Below are 18,613 nucleotides of genomic sequence, written 5' to 3'. Positions count from 1 at the left end.
CATGATTCTTGTTGGAAGATATTTCCATTGCCAAAGCCACTCTTGTGGTCTAGCTATTTGGCTTATCAAGTAGTAGAACTCTACTGTACTCTAGTAGCAATTCTACTACTTGAGATATTTCTTCGAACACTTAGAGTCTATATCTTCTTTCGAGCTCTACGTGTAAAGTAGGAATTGCAAGTGAAGTAGGCTATAGTGTAGCTCCAATCTCTTTATGGCTACACACCTCCTTGACCTTTTGTATAATGCGGATGTCATTATACAAGAGTCTACACAAAGTCCACTTCCAACAAGAATCAAATCAATACATTATACATCAAGTCACTTCCTAATTGCAATCAAAATATTATACTCCGTAACACCCTAACAAGTAAACCTAATTCTAATTCCCTAAGAGTTAGCTAGGCATTGCCACAATTGGTTACAATTGAATAGCTAAGATGAACAATCAATGGAAGCATTTGAAATGAAAGTAGATTACAATTGTGTAAACAAACTTATCTCCAAGAATAATCTCCAATGAAATGCGAGCAAATCTTCAATCAATTGTAGTTGGAATCCCCCTATAATCCTTAAATCAATGTGTCAAGTTGTTCCAAAAACCCTAGGGAGCTGAGGATTCTCTCTCTAAGATTTAAAGTACGTACAAGTTTGAACAACAGTAAAAATCTAGATAACTCCTAATTAATCCCGCTAACAAATATTTATACTCTACTAAATTGACGTTGGTACTACAGAAGTACGGTCGTGCTTGGCTCATACGCGGACTCCTTTCCTGAAACATGCTCTTGTATGCATGTACTACGAGCAGTATTCATTTCTAGATGCCACCGTACATTGGAAGTACGATCCTTTTTTTTTTTTTTTTGTAGCCATGGATTGTTTGGTATACTCATCAATCTATGATGAAGAGATGTATTTATAAAGATAGAAAGAGTTTCAATCAAAATAAGAATGCTAAATAATAATATTCTTAATAATATAGAGAGGAATAGTGAATTATAGTGTCTAGAATATAAAGTCTAATAATTCAAAAATGGGCATGATGTACATATTTACGCAAAAGTTTCTATTACCATTTAATGTCGTTTCACGCTAATTGTCTTGAAGGTCCAAAAATATAATAATATAAAAATCAAAGGAAGCCACCCAAACACTCTTTCTCTTTTGTCAAGAGACTTTGACAATCGCTATTCCAAATTTCCATTCAAAATCTAGAAAGTCAATTTATCAATAAAAATATGGGGAATATTCTTTTACACCTCCTTATATTTTCTTGAATTTTTGTATAATAAAAACAAAAATATTATGACAACATTATTTTAGCTTCGGTAAATAATTAAATATCAAACAATCGTTGCTCCCAACAAAATTTCTTCAATTCCCACATTTAGAAAATTTTAAATTTTCAGTGACCAAAAAAAAAAAAAAAGTAGCTAGAAACTAATAGTTTACAGTAAAAAATTATAATTTGTCCAACTTTTAGACCATTTTAAGGATGAAAAAATATCCTTTTTATTTTTAATCACCCATAAAATGATTATTAATATGGATCACAACACCTTAAAAATTATCAGACAATTTTCATTGGAATTTTAAGTACTTATCTAATATATCATTGTTACTTTCCATAGTGAGTGTAGTCTCTATCCCTAAAAAAAAAAATGTACTATAATATTTATCAAAATATCGTGGGTGTGGGTGTTGCAAAAAAGGGATATAACATTTTCTTTTATAAAAAAAATCATAATTTAAATATCAAGTTAATCACATGAATGTCAAATCAACGGGATATGTTATGCACACAAAGCTTGCACCAATTGTCATTTATCTAGTATTAAATAAAAGCTTTTGTGGAAATTGGAGTCATTAAAAATAAAATAAGACTAGGAAGAGATATGAGATTAATTGAAAAATGAAATCTTTTCTTGAGTTATAGTTTTTGCATTGTCTATTTCGAACAAACACAGCGACTGACCAATGAAATTTGCAAGCGTCTCCTTATGGGCTAAGTATCTCATCATAACATAATTTAAGAGCAGTCCATTATTTAATATAACATAGTTTACTAGTTTAGTGTTAGCCGATTGGTGGAGCACTCAAGATGATTTCATATTCTTCATTTCTCAATTATAGGAGAAAATTTGTTCTATGAATTCGGATTAAATAACTAAGATAGAAATATTAAAAAATTTTACATGCTTAAACTTACGAGGATTGAGTTAAAAATCGATGTCCGAGTCAGTTAATTCAATAATATTAAATGAAATGTTTAAGATGTTATATTTAGACATTTTATATACTACAGTTAATTCAATAATATTAAATATTATATGTCCAAGTCAATTCAGTGTAAACACGTGACATGATCAACCTGACAGAATAATGGTTAAATGGCACATATCTTTACCGGCGAAAATCACAACATGAATCCCCTAAACCAATCATATAACAGCCTGTTTGTTCTTTAAAAAAAATGGGTACTCTTTGAGGTTGAATACAACCCTAATACATCAAGATCTTTCAAGAGGGCTGCAACCTCCCAAACTACACTAAAGCTTTATGTATTAAGGATTAGAGATCGAGTATATAACAAATTAATTACCATATAATTTATTCACGGGCCTATACTTGAACCTGACATAATTATATGAGATAATTAACTTTGTGAGGTTATGTTTTTTAAATAAGAATGTGTGATCTCTTGGTGGAGAGGGAAAGAGAGAGGGGAATAGAGGAGTGTTTCAAAATTGGCGGTGCCAATGGCATTGGTGCTAGAATGTGCTTTCAAAATCTAGTAATTATTTACCGCTATAACACTAGGTTCGCTGTTAACTTTGTAACCGCGGTGCAATATTATTCTCCCTCAACTGCTTTGCTTCCCATTATTACCCTTCACGTTTGTCACATTTAATTACGCTAGGGCCGCTAGGCTAATCAAAAAGCGTAAATTTCCATATTAGTTTTTTTTTTTTTTAAACATTTCCATATTAGTTGAACAATGGATTCAATACCTATCTTTGTTTGGAGCAAAGGAAATATATTTAAAATGGAGAACAGAGCCAACTTCACAATTCAAAAGTTGAATGTTGTTGCCATACTTTAAAAATTCATATGAATCCGTACTACCATTTAATGGCAACTTTTAATCTTTTATCTACTTTTAGTAATAATAGCTGTGGGGAATTTGACTGTCACACACAACGAGACAAAAATAATTCTCCGTACGAGTAATAATAATACAGCCATGGTAAAACAGAAAAAAATGGCAGATATAACGGGGACCTCACGTGGCTCGCTCCACCGACGAAAACCGGCGACTCCATACACACACACAGATACTACGGCTTAAAATTCAGCCGTTTTCCGGTTAAATCTATACTTCTTCTTAGCCTCCCGCAGGTTCCTCAAGCTTCGAATGGCCAAAATATCGCCTCGCTTGACATCTACATCTTTCTGGAAATTGTCACTGTTTCCTGATTGATTCATCAGTATCCACAAACCGGAATAAAAATCAGTGAGTATTGCACATAAATTTGAAATTTGAAATTAGAAAATTGAAATCGCACTTGTAAGCTGCAAATTCAGTGAATGAATCAGACAAAAAACGAGAATGAAGCTTCAAGCAGAGAGCAATAATTTGCGCGCATTTTACCTATAGGCTTAGAAATTGCCTTGGATCCACTGAACTGAGCCAAGTCTGAAACATGATCCACACTACTCAGTAAATGTTCACGAACGTACGTAACTTTCCGGAAAAGTGAAAAATTGAAGTTACGGAGACCTACTGTTTTGCATTACCTTTCTCAGAAGGATTGTGAGACGAGAGGTAGAGGATGAGGAAGCAGAGGATAGTCAGGACGGGGATGAGATGAACGTAGTTCTCGGATTTGCTGAGATACTTCACCGACTTGCGCTCTTCGTCTTCGGCATAGTTAACCGGGAGCGAAACGGCGGAATCCGCCGCCGTGACGGTGGCGGAGGTGACGTCATCGCGGCCTGCTTGAACGAGGAGGTGCTTGGATCCCGGCGAGCCCAGTGATTGGCGCTGCATTGCTGGGAAGAGGAAGAGAGAGCTTGATAGGAATGGAATGAGTGAGACTGTGCGAGAATGATGATTGTTGTGTATTTGAATCTGTAAAGCTTGGGATTTAATAGGGGAGCATATCAATTTTTAAAAATGCGTAACCAATGAATTAAATATAAAATAATAAATATATTGTCTCAAATTAAGTGCGCCATTATTATTGTTATTAATTACCCCATGATTTTTAGGCTCCTTGCCTCAATTAGAATGCCGCAAAACAATGAACCATGGTGACGGTACAAACTTAATAATATATTAATATGTATATGTGGTTAATTAAGATTATAGATCGTTTTCAAAAAAAAAAAAGATTATAGATCGGTTAAAACAATATTATTTTAGTTTAGTTCAAAATAGTGTGAGGATCTACAATTCAGTGAAGGGATTATGTTGTATTTTTTAAATCTTTTTTTAGGTTGTATTGATTTGGTGAATACGTTGAGCCGTAAGCCGTTGAATAACATCACTAATGGTAAGTAAATAGGATATTAAGTTTTAACTATTATTATACTATACTTTTCAACTATTAAAATGCCAAAAATTATTACCGTGCATCGCACGGGTCAGATACTAGTTTTAGTTTATTTCAAAATAGTGTGAGGATCTACAATTCAGTGAAGGGATTAGTCAATGTGTTTGACGGTGAAAATCATAGGTACATTTAAAAATAGTGTGAGAGTACCAGAGATGATGCGAGGTTTTGTGAATGATTTTTTGATTTATTTTTATCATATTTTTAAGAATTTTATTCTATTAAGTTTCAAGTAATGCAGGTGTTGGGATTTTATAATGACTTAGTACAATGAATGCATAATTAATTTTAATAAGATAAATTTCTCATTTTAGAAACTCAATATATTGTCATAATAAACAAAATAGGCAATGGCATTGCAAAGGATACGTAACAAACATTAATGTAACAAATACCATACAAATGTGAATTTAGTATGAGGAAGTGAAGCAATTTTAAATTAAAGTCACAACCTATATTTAGTCAAGAGTCTATCTCATTTGATGAAATTATAAAAGAATTAATTCTAATTGTGTAATTAGACTTCATGAACCTGTCTCGAAGCTTATAATGAGATAAATAGAGTCTACTTAATTTTAAACTCGCACCAAATTGTATCATTATGCGCACAAAAAATGTAACTCAAATCCGACTCTAAATAAATTGGTGTAGCTCATCTTAAAATTATTTGCAATAGATCCAAACTCCTACCCAACTGGAAGAGAGTTTTCAAGTAAGCCTGAAAATTTAAGCAACCTTTTAACAATTGGACTGTTACGATGTCAAATTTTGCTCTTATTGTGGACCTGTAACAGGGCGAAATCTGAGATCTCTCAGCTCAACAAAATCTTGAAAATGAATTCCAATAGTTTCCAAGGACAGCAAGGAGTAAGATCGAAAAACTAAAAAATGATTGACTACTTTGGTTCTACTGGAATCATATGTTTCCATTGAAATCTATTAAAGAAATAGCAACGCAATCAGAAATTCCGGCAATGTTTTTATTCAATGCAGCAAATCAAGCTCGGGGCCGCTATAGACTCTTGCCGGAGGGGTCGCCGACGCGGCCTGTGGCGCCGTGATTGAGTGCCACAGCGAGTAGAGTCGAGGCGGAGCAAATGGAACAGAGTGGCAAAAGAGGCTGCGCCGCCGGCGAGATTGACGAGAAGTGAGTATTGGAATGGCACAAATTGGTAATTTTCGGATGAGAACGGGAGGAGAATCGTCTTTTGGAGTCTGAAGATTCGAAGCAGAGAGTTAGCTGCGGCCATGGGATGGGGTTCTCTGCGGCGAGTTTTGTGTATAGCGGCAAAAGACGAAAGGGAATTTGAAAACTAAAAATGTTGGGGTGTGCATTTACAGATTTACCCAAACCGGATTAAAATTAGAAAGCCGCCGGCTCGTCATCCGTGCGCTTGGAAGGCCGAATCTGCGGCGGCTCCTAAACTTGACACTTGACACACCTGCCTTGCCCAGAACGAAACCAAACACTCATACGCTTAAATAGGAAATCAGACCCCAAAAAGGCCTGTATTCTACACTGTCCGAACGCATCTCTAGAGAGAAAAATAACAGAGGAAGATTAAGCTTAGAGAGAGAGAGAGGGGAAGGGAAGATGGTGCTATGGGAGATAACATTGGCAACGGCGTATTTCTTAGGTTTGAAGAGAACGTACAGACTCGCATTGAGGATTCAGCGGCGGGTGATTAGGCCCAAGTATCCGAAGATTCGTCAATTTGCTCACAGGTTAATTCCTTTTTCTTTTCTCGATTGTCATAGAACATTTCAGTTTTTCAATTCGTGTATTGTGATTGCGATGCATCTAGTTTTTGTCTCTATTCCTTTTTGTGTGGGCGCGCTCGCGCGCATCCAATTTAGGAATTTGGCTCAGTTTTATGAAAATAAATGTGCTGTATCGTTCTGTAATTTGTTGATTTCCTTATTGACGTGATGTGCACAAATAAGAGAAACCTGTCATTCTCAGAACTACTGGCAATTCTTTTGGATTGAGCTAAATTGGTTGAATCTTTTAAGGAAATGGGGGAAGAAATCTTCAGCTCATGACACAGATGTTAAGGCTTTATGGTAAATGAGATTAGCGAATTTAAAGAGACAAGATATCATCATGAAATTTCTGAAATTTGTGTGAAATGTTAGTTGTATAAATGATGAGGGGTAATTTAGGAAGTAAACTGCTTTGGTCTCTAGAAAAGTGGTCTAGTTACAGTATCTATTAGCTGGATGCAAGGTTGGCTATTGTATAATTGCTTGAGTTCAATGACAAGGTAGTTGATCCAAGGTCCTAATATGCCATGAGTGATATCTGAAGCTGGAATTGGTTTGATAAATATCCTCGTTGAAAATGTAAGGTCTTACACTCTATCTTAGGATGATCTAATACTAATAACTATGTGATTATTGGAACTGTTATAGTAGTTAATGGTAGGTGAGTCTATATATGTAGCCATCTTCCCCTAGTACTGCAGTATGCTTTATCTTTTTCTGTTTGCATTTACCTTGCTGGCTTGCTGCATATTGCTCTCCACGAGCTTCATCCCATCCATTAGATATGACCAGCATAACTGGTTATGCCAACTATTTTGTACCTAGAAAACTCTGTCCATGTTTAAAAAAAAAAAAAATATTTGAAATGAACTTAACCTCTCTATTCCTTGTCTTGAGAGGTGAATTTTACATGACAAAATTAGGTTTGTAATTTGAAAATCTCAGATTTGATCATGAGCATAACATTGTGAAATGATGCTGATGAACTCTGTATGTGGATACAGATGTAAAGTTTTATTCTGGTTAAGGACAAAATAAACAGTATACATGTAAATCTTTGTAAAAAAAAGACTAGAAGATGCAAATGCATACATCCAATTAATGTTAGATGCCTGTTGTGTTTTATGGTCATCAACCAGATGTGTATCTGAAACATCACATATAACTATTAGTTTGTCACTTTATTTGTAGCCATTAACAATTTATTCAATCCATGAAAGGCAACTTTATCTTTCAAGTTATCTGTTTAATATCTATTCTTCCATATTAAAATAATATCATTCAATTACATTTGAATTTACAATAGGTAAAAATAAATAATATCCTTACATTAAATTTGATTCCAACAGCTTCCATTTAGTAAGAAGAAAGTGGTTGTGGTTCTCTTCTTTGTCAGAGGAAGTAAATGATACGTTTTAAACAAACTATTGGAACTATGCATAAATCTGAGAATGTGCAAATCTTGAATTTTAGGAGAAAATAATTTCCTTTCAGGTTCCTTATATCTATCAGTTGTCACTCTTGAACCCCACTTGGTTGGGGGTGAGCTAGCAAATAGACTGACATTTTGTAGTTTAAGCACTGTCCTCAAGCGTAAGATGTTTTCACTAATTCTCTGAACTCCTTAAACTTTCAAGTGACTTTTGACTTCTCTTCTTGAATACCATTGCCTAAGCACTAAAAGCTTTATTTGGTGTCTTGACTCTTGAAGATGGAGTACTTTTCGTTGTAAGTTTTACTGGCATTTCCATAGTTTCAGACTTTCCGTGCTTGAATGATACTGAATATACTTCTTTGTCTGCTTTATAGTACTCTATTTATTTTCTTGGTGAGCATTTTGAATAAGCATTACATTCCATGGTATGCTTTATCTTTTTCTGTTTGCATTTACCTTGCTGGCTTGTATGCTTTATCTTTTTCTGTTTGCATTTACCTTGCTGGCTTGCTGCATATTGCTCTCCACGAGCTTCATCCCATCCATTAGATATGACCAGCATAACTGGTTATGCCAACTATTTTGTACCTAGAAAACTCTGTCCATGTTTAAAAAAAAAAAAAATATTTGAAATGAACTTAACCTCTCTATTCCTTGTCTTGAGAGGTGAATTTTACATGACAAAATTAGGTTTGTAATTTGAAAATCTCAGATTTGATCATGAGCATAACATTGTGAAATGATGCTGATGAACTCTGTATGTGGATACAGATGTAAAGTTTTATTCTGGTTAAGGACAAAATAAACAGTATACATGTAAATCTTTGTAAAAAAAAGACTAGAAGATGCAAATGCATACATCCAATTAATGTTAGATGCCTGTTGTGTTTTATGGTCATCAACCAGATGTGTATCTGAAACATCACATATAACTATTAGTTTGTCACTTTATTTGTAGCCATTAACAATTTATTCAATCCATGAAAGGCAACTTTATCTTTCAAGTTATCTGTTTAATATCTATTCTTCCATATTAAAATAATATCATTCAATTACATTTGAATTTACAATAGGTAAAAATAAATAATATCCTTACATTAAATTTGATTCCAACAGCTTCCATTTAGTAAGAAGAAAGTGGTTGTGGTTCTCTTCTTTGTCAGAGGAAGTAAATGATACGTTTTAAACAAACTATTGGAACTATGCATAAATCTGAGAATGTGCAAATCTTGAATTTTAGAAGAAAATAATTTCCTTTCAGGTTCCTTATATCTATCAGTTGTCACTCTTGAACCCCACTTGGTTGGGGGTGAGCTAGCAAATAGACTGACATTTTGTAGTTTAAGCACTGTCCTCAAGCGTAAGATGTTTTCACTAATTCTCTGAACTCCTTAAACTTTCAAGTGACTTTTGACTTCTCTTCTTGAATACCATTGCCTAAGCACTAAAAGCTTTATTTGGTGTCTTGACTCTTGAAGATGGAGTACTTTTCGTTGTAAGTTTTACTGGCATTTCCATAGTTTCAGACTTTCCGTGCTTGAATGATACTGAATATACTTCTTTGTCTGCTTTATAGTACTCTATTTATTTTCTTGGTGAGCATTTTGAATAAGCATTACATTCCATGGAATTTTGCCGAAGATAGTAAATTCCATCCATAGTAATTTTTTCTTGTTCTGTTTTGTTTGTCTCTTGTATCCACTCAATCCTCTACATGTGTACTTAATAAAGATCTGGACATGAACAAAATGAAATGAATGCTTCTTAACTTGATGTGGCATGCCGTTTCATGTGAATATTCCTGGGTTTCATTGTATGGTAGAACAGTAGAACCATTTTGATCCTTCTTTATGTGGCTGGTTGGCTGATTGAGTTTCATTGTCTTGCAGACGAACACGAGCTGTGTTTGATGTGGTACTCAAGTTTCATAGGAAAATACAAGAAAGAGATCTTGAAGCTGGAAGGAATCTTGGCAACTGGATCCTTCGATGGCTTGATAAAGCAAAGCCAACAGCTAACATCCGAGGAGAACCCCCTTCCATTGGCAGTCCGAACAAATTCAACTCCAAACCACTTGCAAACTCAACACCCCCCAAGAAGCTCGACAGTTTTCAGAAGTTTGATGCAAAACAGGATCAGGATTCCAGCAGGCATCTGTTTACCTCATCAAGAAATATGTGGCCTAAAGCCTTTCCCACTGTTGCAATGATGATGAGGCCTACAAAGCCTGCAGGAACTAGCATCCACTACAGGCAGTTCAGCATTAGCAGGCTTGGTGACTTCAAAGCTAACCTTGGAAGCAATACTTACAGTGGCATGGTACGCCCGGACATAATGCAGTGGATTCAACGTGGTCACCTTACTAATCAACCTACGTTTGCTGCTTTATCTTGCAAAAAGCTGAACTTCCTTGAGGTTTGAATTTAGGTAAATAACAAAAGTAACACAGATCTGCTGTGTAAGCGGATATTATTAGAATTAGTTTTTCTGGTTCTCTGTTTACCCCAGCGTGATCATATTTATGTTTGGCGGAGATTTTGAAATTTTGGATCGTTATAATTGTTTTGTTTTTGTGCTGAAAAATTCTTAAGCAGGCAATTTTCATGCATTCTAATTAGTACTGTGGAATGTGCTCTCAGCTCGATATGATCTGGAAAGCACAACATGTCCTTAATCCAAAGAAAGCTTTCTTCAAGTCGCAAGAAGATTAAATTAAACTAGATGCTACAAGTTTGATTTTGTAAATGGTAGTTACCTTTTAATTTATTATATTGTTGTCAGTTTCTTGTCAATTTGTATGGATGTGCGTCAATTGTGTGTGTGTGTGTGAATGAAGAAATGTGCGTCAAGGTGAAATATTTTATTGCTCTATTGTTAGTTGAACGATAATGCGAAGAGAGGAAGAAAATTGTTACATAAAGTTATCAAAATATCCCTTCTCAAAATTGGTTTAAAAAGCGATTTATTTATTTGACAAGTAAGATACTTATGCTTATAATTTAAAAGATAATTAACGGATTAAATATTTTCATTTTATAATTAAAGGATTACATTTCAATACTCAAAATAATTAAGGATAAAAAAGTTTTTTTTTTTTTTTTNTTTTTTTTTTTTTTTTTTTTTTTTTTAATGGATCTTAGTTAGATTGGAATTCATTGAATGGTTGATTTGTGCTTGCAGCTTTACTGGTATCCATTTATTACTGGATTGTGACTTTCTTTGCATAATCTACTAAGTGATGGATATGTATAATATGCTGACTTGCTGTTTATGCTGTGTAATGAGCTAGCTGAATGAGGTCAAACATGCTGTTTATGTTGTGTAATGAGCTAGCAGAATGGGGTTAGACAACCTGTTTATTTTGCATAATTGTCTAGCAGAATGAGGTTAGACAACCTGTTTATTTTCATAATTGGCTAGTGAATGAGGTTAGATGCAGATATTGGGGTAATGGGCTATGGATGCTAAGGGTGATGCTTGTTCATAATTGAGAGCAATAAGATGCTTATTGAGAACACAGGATGCAGGCTTCATTTCATTATATAAACAATAAAGTTGTGGGCATATAATTGAGATCTTTGGTTCAGGCATGGCTTGTTAATATCAAACCCTGGATATGATCTTGCAAAAAGTGAATATTTTTTATTTGCAATATTTTTCTTGAGTTTTGTGGAAACTTGTGGAGAATTAAGTCTATCTAAATTCTTGGTTTGCTCAGCTTATTATTAATGAAGAGGAGGTTCTCCCCTTAAAAATCCTTCTTGTTGTTTTAGTGTTTGGCTCCATGTCTTAGTGTTTTTTGGAGTAAATAAGCTCCTACATAAGTTGGGCCAAACATGTACTTAAGCTAGTTAAGTCAATGCTAGAGTAGAGATTGAAATGAAATTCAGCTCATTGAGAATGCCACATAAAACTGCACTATTCAAACTAGATACACAAGTTACATTAGTTTTGGTTTGATGGGAGTCCATGTTGCAAAGGGAATAAGCAATCAGATCTTCACAATGGGTTGAAATTTGTGGAATATTCATTTAGAGCTTCTGCATTTTCCTTTTCTTCTTAAGTCATGTTCTGGTGTTTGGTCTTCAAAACCGTATGACTTGGTATTTAATAGAGTTAATTCCAGGAATGGTCCTTTGACTATTGACTTTTACCAATTTTTAATTTGACCAAAATTGGTCCCTTGACTATTGATTTTGTTCCAATTTTAGTCTTTCTGTTAAATCTTAGTTAAGTAGGTGTTAATCTGAGGGCAAGAATGTAAAATCAAATCTTTGGCCCTTTTTTCTTCATTTCTTCTCCATCGCCATTTCTTACCAAAAAAAAAAAAAAGAATTCCTCAACCAAATTCTAGAACCCTTATTGCAAATTGTGTGCCGACCACAACAATCGCCGTTGTCCTTAAATTTTTCGTGGCGGTCAGTGTTGAAGAAGCAGGACAAGTTGTTGAGGGTTGAAACATCAGATGGAGTTGAGAGCTGCTGATTTTGTGCTTTGTGAGTTTGAATTAAGGTTTCGAATTGCAAAGGTAAGTCTACAATCTTGTTGAGTTCATTTCTGCAACCTGCAATGGCATACATTAGACCTAATCCAATGCCTAGGTTGAATGAGGACTCCTTTTAACCACCTGCGTCAACACACCAAATTAAACCTTAAGAGTAGATGAGGTTGCTGGAATACAATAGCAAGTTGGTCTAGTTGTATTTCAACATTTCTCCTACGGTTCTGGAATTTGTTTGAGGAATTCTTTATTTCATCCAATAAGAAATGGCAATGGAGAAGAAATGAAGAAGAAAAGGGCCAATGATTTGATTTTACATTCTTGCCATAAGATTTAATGCCTACTTAATTGAGATTTAATAGAAGGACCAAAATTGGAACAAAATCAATAGTCAAGGGATCAATTTTGTTCAAATTAAAAGTCGAGGATAAAAATTAGGGTGTGTTTGGTTGATAGGTTTAGCTATCAGGAATGGGTATCAAAGTCATTGCTATTGTTTGGTTGACAGCTTTTTAGAACACTACTATGAGTTTTGATTACACCCATTAATTGCAGAACTCATTCCCTAATAAAATAAGGGTTTCATTTCCCTTCCTCCTCCGCTTCCCCAACTATTTAATAATCATTTCCATTACACCGTACTACCAAACATGCAAAATACTTTCACCAAAACCCATTACCATTACCTAGTACTACGTATTTGATACCCATTCCGATTTCGATTTCCATGTGCAAACCAAACACACCCTTAGTAAAAGTCAATAGTTGAAGGATCATTCCTAGAATTAACTCGTATTTAGTGTTTTGGTTATTATGTTTTGCTTTTCTTAAATTTGCTCATGTCTTTCTCTAAATTTTGGGAATTTCTTGGTATCTTGGATTTAGGGGCAATGTAATTTATTAATTTGTAGGATACTAATACTATATTTTGCTGGTGCTGTTTTATAACATAACTAGCATTCTTCCTGTGCCTAAAATTATGCTTGAAAGTTACAGTCAATTTTTTTATTTAGCAATACTAATTTGTTTATTCATTCTACATTATATACCATAACCGAAAAACAATCCTAAATCTAAATAAATCATTTAAAATTTATATTTATTGAAAATTAAAATAGCACACATAAGAAACCAATTACGTACAATCTAATTTGTATTTTAAATTACAAATTATTAAAGACTTCTTTGTACACAAAATTCATAGTTTTATTGCAACGAACATTTGAATCATTGCAAATTAATTTTTTTTAGCCCTTTTGGACTACTAACTCTAGAGAAACCACGTAAAGTTGTCCAGGATTTAAAAAAAAAAAATCTTTAATAACATACCAACATGCTTTAAAGTTTGTCCTTGACTTTTGGTAATAATCATGGCATATGAAAGCATTAAGCTAAACTGTCTCCTCTGAAATTTAAACAGTAGTTTAATATCCGATTGTGTCAGTGACATCGGGGAAACCTTTATCTATATATATATATATATATATATATATATATATATATATATATATATATATATAAATGAGAATCTCTGTTAACATGTGAACCTGTGTACCATTGATTTTGCTCGATCTTGTAGTTTATAATGATTTTGACTTCCTTATATAATGATTTGTACAACTTCCTCATTTAAACTAGTTCTGTTTGCTGTTTGAACAGGCAAAGTTGATTACTATGGAATTAGCAGATAAAGCTGTTGGGCTGCTTTTAACTGTAACCAGCTTGTCAATTTTCACATATTATACCTTCTGGGTCATTATCCTGGTCAGTTGTCAATTTGATTGCATAAATTTTGGCACATGTTTTTGTAACATTTATAGCAATTTAAGTTTTTAACAAGATGAGTCTTTTCTTCAGCCTTTTGTTGACAGCGATCATTTTGTGCACAAGTACTTTCTCCCACAAGAATATGCCATCATCATTCCTGTATTTGCTGGTGTAGCACTTCTCAGCTTCTTGAGTATGTTCATTGGATATGTGATGCTCAAATCCAAGAAGAAGAAGAAGGCATGATGCAATTTCTACACAGTACACTAGCTTTCTTTTTTGGTCTGATTATAGGTTTTTTTGGCCAATCATACACTATAAATTTTTTACAATAGTTGAAATATGTGTTCCCATTTCTAAACAATTTTGAATGCCTCTGATCTGATATAGCTCTCTACGTGCTTTTTGCTGTAATGGGTTTCTGGAATATAACCTGATCCATGTGTATTTCCACTCTCAATGAAACTTTTTGTTCAATGTCTATACCAACCAAAATCAGTTGTCTTCCATAGTCAGCCTGAACATTGCATTTCTGGCCAGTGGCATGGTATTAAGCTGTTAAATACAGTGTTTTTGCATCTCTAACCATCAATGAAGGGTTGAGGTGGAGTAGCATTGACAAGAACAGTGTAAACTCTATACAAGAAAGCACAGAAAATTGATTTATTGATCTTCTATGTGCAAAATTTTCATCCTTACATGAAAAAATAGGGAACATATGACAGAGTAACAAAGAACGGAGGCCATAATATCACGTTGTAGAACACTACATTGGATGCTGGACTTCTCGCTTGCTTTATCATCACAGGATACAACAAATGCAATATGAATGAATATGGAGAGCATGACGAGTCGACATTATCTGAAGTATGCACACAACAGCATTGGTTTGGGGTCTGAAATTTTATCCAACCTGCAAAAAACAATGGTAAAGAAGATCGATCATTCTTCTGTCTTAAGATTGATTATGCTACTTGAGAATATCTATCTGTTTATGTTTTGATTCTTGTGACATCATTTATTTAATGCCAGGCAGTCTAAAGGAGCTTGCTTCAATCATGTTTTTTTCCTGGAAAAGCTTTAGCAGCAGTAGATCTAATGCCATGTGACTTTGCACAATTGCACCAGCAGCAGCAGGTTCATTTCTTCATAATCTTGAGTGAATGATTAATTAATAATTATATTCATCTTTCTGGAACATATATAAATAGTTTAAATTTTTACCTCTTTAGTTTTGATCAAGCAAATCAAATCAGTAGACTATAATGAATGATAAACCCTAGAATCACAGGTAGAAAAGATGGGAATTGGTAGGTACCTGGAATTTAAGCCCAAGAATTATCGAAAGCTGCTGAAGTAATCGCCTGAGAGAATTCTTGGAAACTTATCCTGCCATCACCATCAGTATCAGCCTCTCTGATCATCCCTGTCAGCTCTTCAGCCGTCAAGGCATGTCCCAGCTTGGCCATGGAGTGAGCCAACTCTGCTGCCGTAATAAACCCATTACCATCCCTATCAAACATCCTGAACATCTGCTTCAGCTGTTTCTCCGTGTACGGCGATTTCGCCGGAAGAAGCTCCGGCGCCACCAGGGCAACAAACTCCGAGAACTCAACCAGGCCGTTGTTGTTTTTATCAGCCTTTTGGATCAATGTTTCCAGCTGATCGGAGCTTGGCTTCAGGCCGAGCGACCTCAGAAGTGAGCCGAGCTCGAGCTGGGTTAAGCTGCCGTCATTGTTTATATCAAATGACCGGAAAATCTCCCGGAGCTCCGCTAACTGCCCGTCGTCTAACTTCACCGCTTCATTCTTACTCATTTCGCTTGCACGCAACTACTGAAAGATACTAACCTTGACTTAGATCTCTCCGTCTCTGAAAGCTCCCCGGAAGTGCAGAAAAGAAAAAAGATTTAATCTTTTCTTGCCGGCCGGCCGTCCTCTTGAGAGATAAGACTACTGGATTTTCTTGAACCCTTCAATCTGATCCAGCCAGCCAAAGGTTTAGCCTGTATGTATATATGTACTTATTTATTTATTTTTGGTGATAATATTAATTAGGGAAGGAGAAAAGTTGCGGCACAAATGGCGGGAATACGGTGAAGAAAGCACGTATTGCCGACAGCGACCGTTACGACTTCGTCAACTGTCTTTTAAATTTACAAGCAGCGCCCAACAACCAATACCCTTTTTCTAGAAAATGCGACAAGTAAATCAACATTCCAGAAGTCCCTCATAGGTTGTTCATCGCTTCTTGAACTCAATAATAAATTTTAATTGGGACCGTCACAAATTCACAACCAAATTAGTCAGACTATTAGTTTGGTAAACATAGTTCTAAGGGGGTGTATTCAATCAAGACTTTTAAAGTGATAGATTTTAATTGACTTTATAGAATTTTTGTATACTTTACTAGAATCTTTTAAACATTCATAAACTTTGTAAGAGTTTGTAAATATCTGTATGACAAACATTTATAAACTTTTAAAAACTTTTTAATATTAAAAAGTCTACAAAAATCATTAAAAATTTAAATTGAATACACCCCTACAAACATTTTATAACTTATATTAATTGATTATAATTTTCAGCAATTTATTTTTTTTATTATTTTTTTCTTTTTGCTGCGATCAGCAGCAAGAAATTCTTGCTGCTGTTTTGCAGAAAAAAAAAATTGCTCTAAACATCATCAAATAATAATTTTCAGAGCAAAGTATATGATACTTATGAAAGGTTTGAAACATACCGTAAAATTAATGAAGAGTTTATGGTTTAAATAGAGGAAAAAAAATTGTGGAGAATCTTAAAAAGTTTGGGGTTGGAGTGTTGAATTTGCTTGAACATAAAAAAAAAAGTATTTATGAAAGATTTGAAACGTACCGTAAAATTGATGAAAAATTTGCCTAGTTTAGATAGAGGAAAAAAAGTCTGTAGAGAATGTTGAAAAGTGGGTTGGAGGGTTGGATTTCATCTATTTATATTAATGAAGAAAAAGTCTATAGAAATCCTATTCTGACAGAGTTTGTGAAAGTCAATAACTTTTTGAATACCAGTAGACTTTTAAAAACTCTATAAAAGTCTGAATCGAATACATGTATACTTTTAAAGAGTTTTGAAAAGTTTGAATTGAATACATGTAGACTTTTAAAGAGTTTATAAAAGTCTAAATTAAATACCACCAAACTTTTAAAGTTGATAAAAGTATTTAAAAGTTCATGAAAGTCGTGATTGAATACACCTCCCTAAGTTTAACCCTCAATAGAAGTGGCCTATTGAGCTAGTAAGTTAAGAGTAATTTAGGTTAATTTATTTTTTTGTGGTAATTCACAAAATAAGATTTACCCAGGTAAGGGAATTATTTTTTTAATTGGTAAGTTTTTTAATATCTGGGCAGCAATCCAACATGGGGACTATTTTGAATTTTTGATTGTGACAAAAGAAAAGAAATAGTCAAACATATATTACGATGTGGTTGGATTTAAGAGGGGGTGGTTGGAAATATGAACATTGTGTAAAGGCAGCCAGCTTGGTCTTTGTCGTTTTGCCATTCTTCTAACTATATGTATTAATTGTTGACTTTTGTAGGTTTGAATTCATGACTCTGTTCAATGGATAGTAGGTCAATGGAATGTCTTAGGGATAATTGGAATAAGAAAAATTCAACCTTTTTTTACTTTCTTGCTAATTTAGTACTGTATTTGGAAAGATTAATCTATTGTTTCAGAGGATGTTTGTACAAGAAAAATGTAAAAACATGAAACTTTTTGCTAAGATTATGTTTTGTTATTCTAAGAACATGGAGTATTAGCCTCACAACACTTTTTTCTTTAAGAACGCCTTAAACATTTGACAACACTTTTTTCTTTAAGAACGCCTTAAACATTTGAAATAATAGATACTAGAATAATGTTAATTTATTAAAGCTCATATTTTCAGAATAGCTATAAGACTTACCATTACACCGGGAACAGCAGGAGGGATTCTCCTTTTCAGCATAGTGAGAGTGTACTTGGCAATGATCTCCGGAGAAGCCTTCTCTTTGTGTTCAGCCCCCGGGTAACCATACTAGGTTTAAGCAGAATTCCTTCGAACTCAGCATTGTTTTCCGCCAGATAGTAAAATACCTCAGCCAACACATTGTATATAATACTACTAACTCTGTTACAATATAGTATCTGTTCATAACTACTTTTTCCACCTACACAGAGTCAATATTGCCCGTACTGAGACTCAAACACATGACCTCTCATTTACGAATTAAAACCCTTTGTCTCCATAGTTGGCCCTTCGTCTCCGGCTGTTTTTTTTTTTTTAAATACTTTTCTATTTAAAATTATTAGAATAAAAGTTAAAAAATTATTTTTAAATTCGGTAACCGACACGTCATCATATCAATCGGTAAACAAGTCATTTTTGGTGAAATTTCATGAATTTGTGTTGTTCAGGATCTAATTGTAATTTTTTTTAGTTAGGTGGCCTAATTGCATTTAGTGTGTAGTTGAATGGCCTATTTGACCATTATTCATATTTT

At 34.2% G+C, this 18,613-nt stretch overlaps 4 protein-coding genes across 4 annotated transcripts; 2 read left to right on the top strand and 2 right to left on the bottom strand.

Annotated features, from left to right (window-relative positions):
- Nucleotides 1-3,067: 3,067 nt before the first annotated feature.
- LOC116030862 lies at nt 3,068-4,110 on the bottom strand. The gene is made up of 3 exons (XM_031273214.1): nt 3,802-4,110; nt 3,656-3,700; nt 3,068-3,476 (listed from the first exon to the last, which is right to left on the bottom strand). The coding sequence occupies exons 1-3, from the start codon at nt 4,052-4,054 to the stop codon at nt 3,349-3,351; spliced, it is 426 nt and encodes a 141-aa protein (XP_031129074.1). The 5' UTR covers nt 4,055-4,110; the 3' UTR covers nt 3,068-3,348.
- A 1,405-nt stretch (nt 4,111-5,515) lies between these two features.
- LOC116028749 lies at nt 5,516-10,674 on the top strand. The gene is made up of 3 exons (XM_031270562.1): nt 5,516-6,344; nt 9,708-10,245; nt 10,413-10,674. Exons 1-2 carry the CDS (start codon nt 6,214-6,216, stop codon nt 10,237-10,239), a joined length of 663 nt encoding a protein of 220 aa, XP_031126422.1. The 5' UTR covers nt 5,516-6,213; the 3' UTR covers nt 10,240-10,245; nt 10,413-10,674.
- Nucleotides 10,675-13,950: 3,276 nt separating this feature from the next.
- LOC116028623 (dolichol-phosphate mannose synthase subunit 2) lies at nt 13,951-14,575 on the top strand. The gene is made up of 2 exons (XM_031270390.1): nt 13,951-14,083; nt 14,177-14,575. Exons 1-2 carry the CDS (start codon nt 13,994-13,996, stop codon nt 14,330-14,332), a joined length of 246 nt encoding a protein of 81 aa, XP_031126250.1. The 5' UTR covers nt 13,951-13,993; the 3' UTR covers nt 14,333-14,575.
- A 148-nt stretch (nt 14,576-14,723) lies between these two features.
- Nucleotides 14,724-16,094, bottom strand: LOC116028622 (probable calcium-binding protein CML18). The gene is made up of 2 exons (XM_031270389.1): nt 15,405-16,094; nt 14,724-14,999 (listed from the first exon to the last, which is right to left on the bottom strand). The coding sequence occupies exon 1, from the start codon at nt 15,901-15,903 to the stop codon at nt 15,412-15,414; it is 492 nt and encodes a 163-aa protein (XP_031126249.1). The 5' UTR covers nt 15,904-16,094; the 3' UTR covers nt 14,724-14,999; nt 15,405-15,411.
- Nucleotides 16,095-18,613: the final 2,519 nt, after the last annotated feature.

Source organism: Ipomoea triloba, chromosome 9, assembly GCF_003576645.1.
Source record: "Ipomoea triloba cultivar NCNSP0323 chromosome 9, ASM357664v1".
In the NCBI taxonomy this organism is placed as follows: domain Eukaryota; kingdom Viridiplantae; phylum Streptophyta; class Magnoliopsida; order Solanales; family Convolvulaceae; genus Ipomoea; species Ipomoea triloba.
The sequence above is the reverse complement of the archived record's forward strand: the minus strand, read 5'-3'. Positions and strand labels throughout refer to the sequence as shown.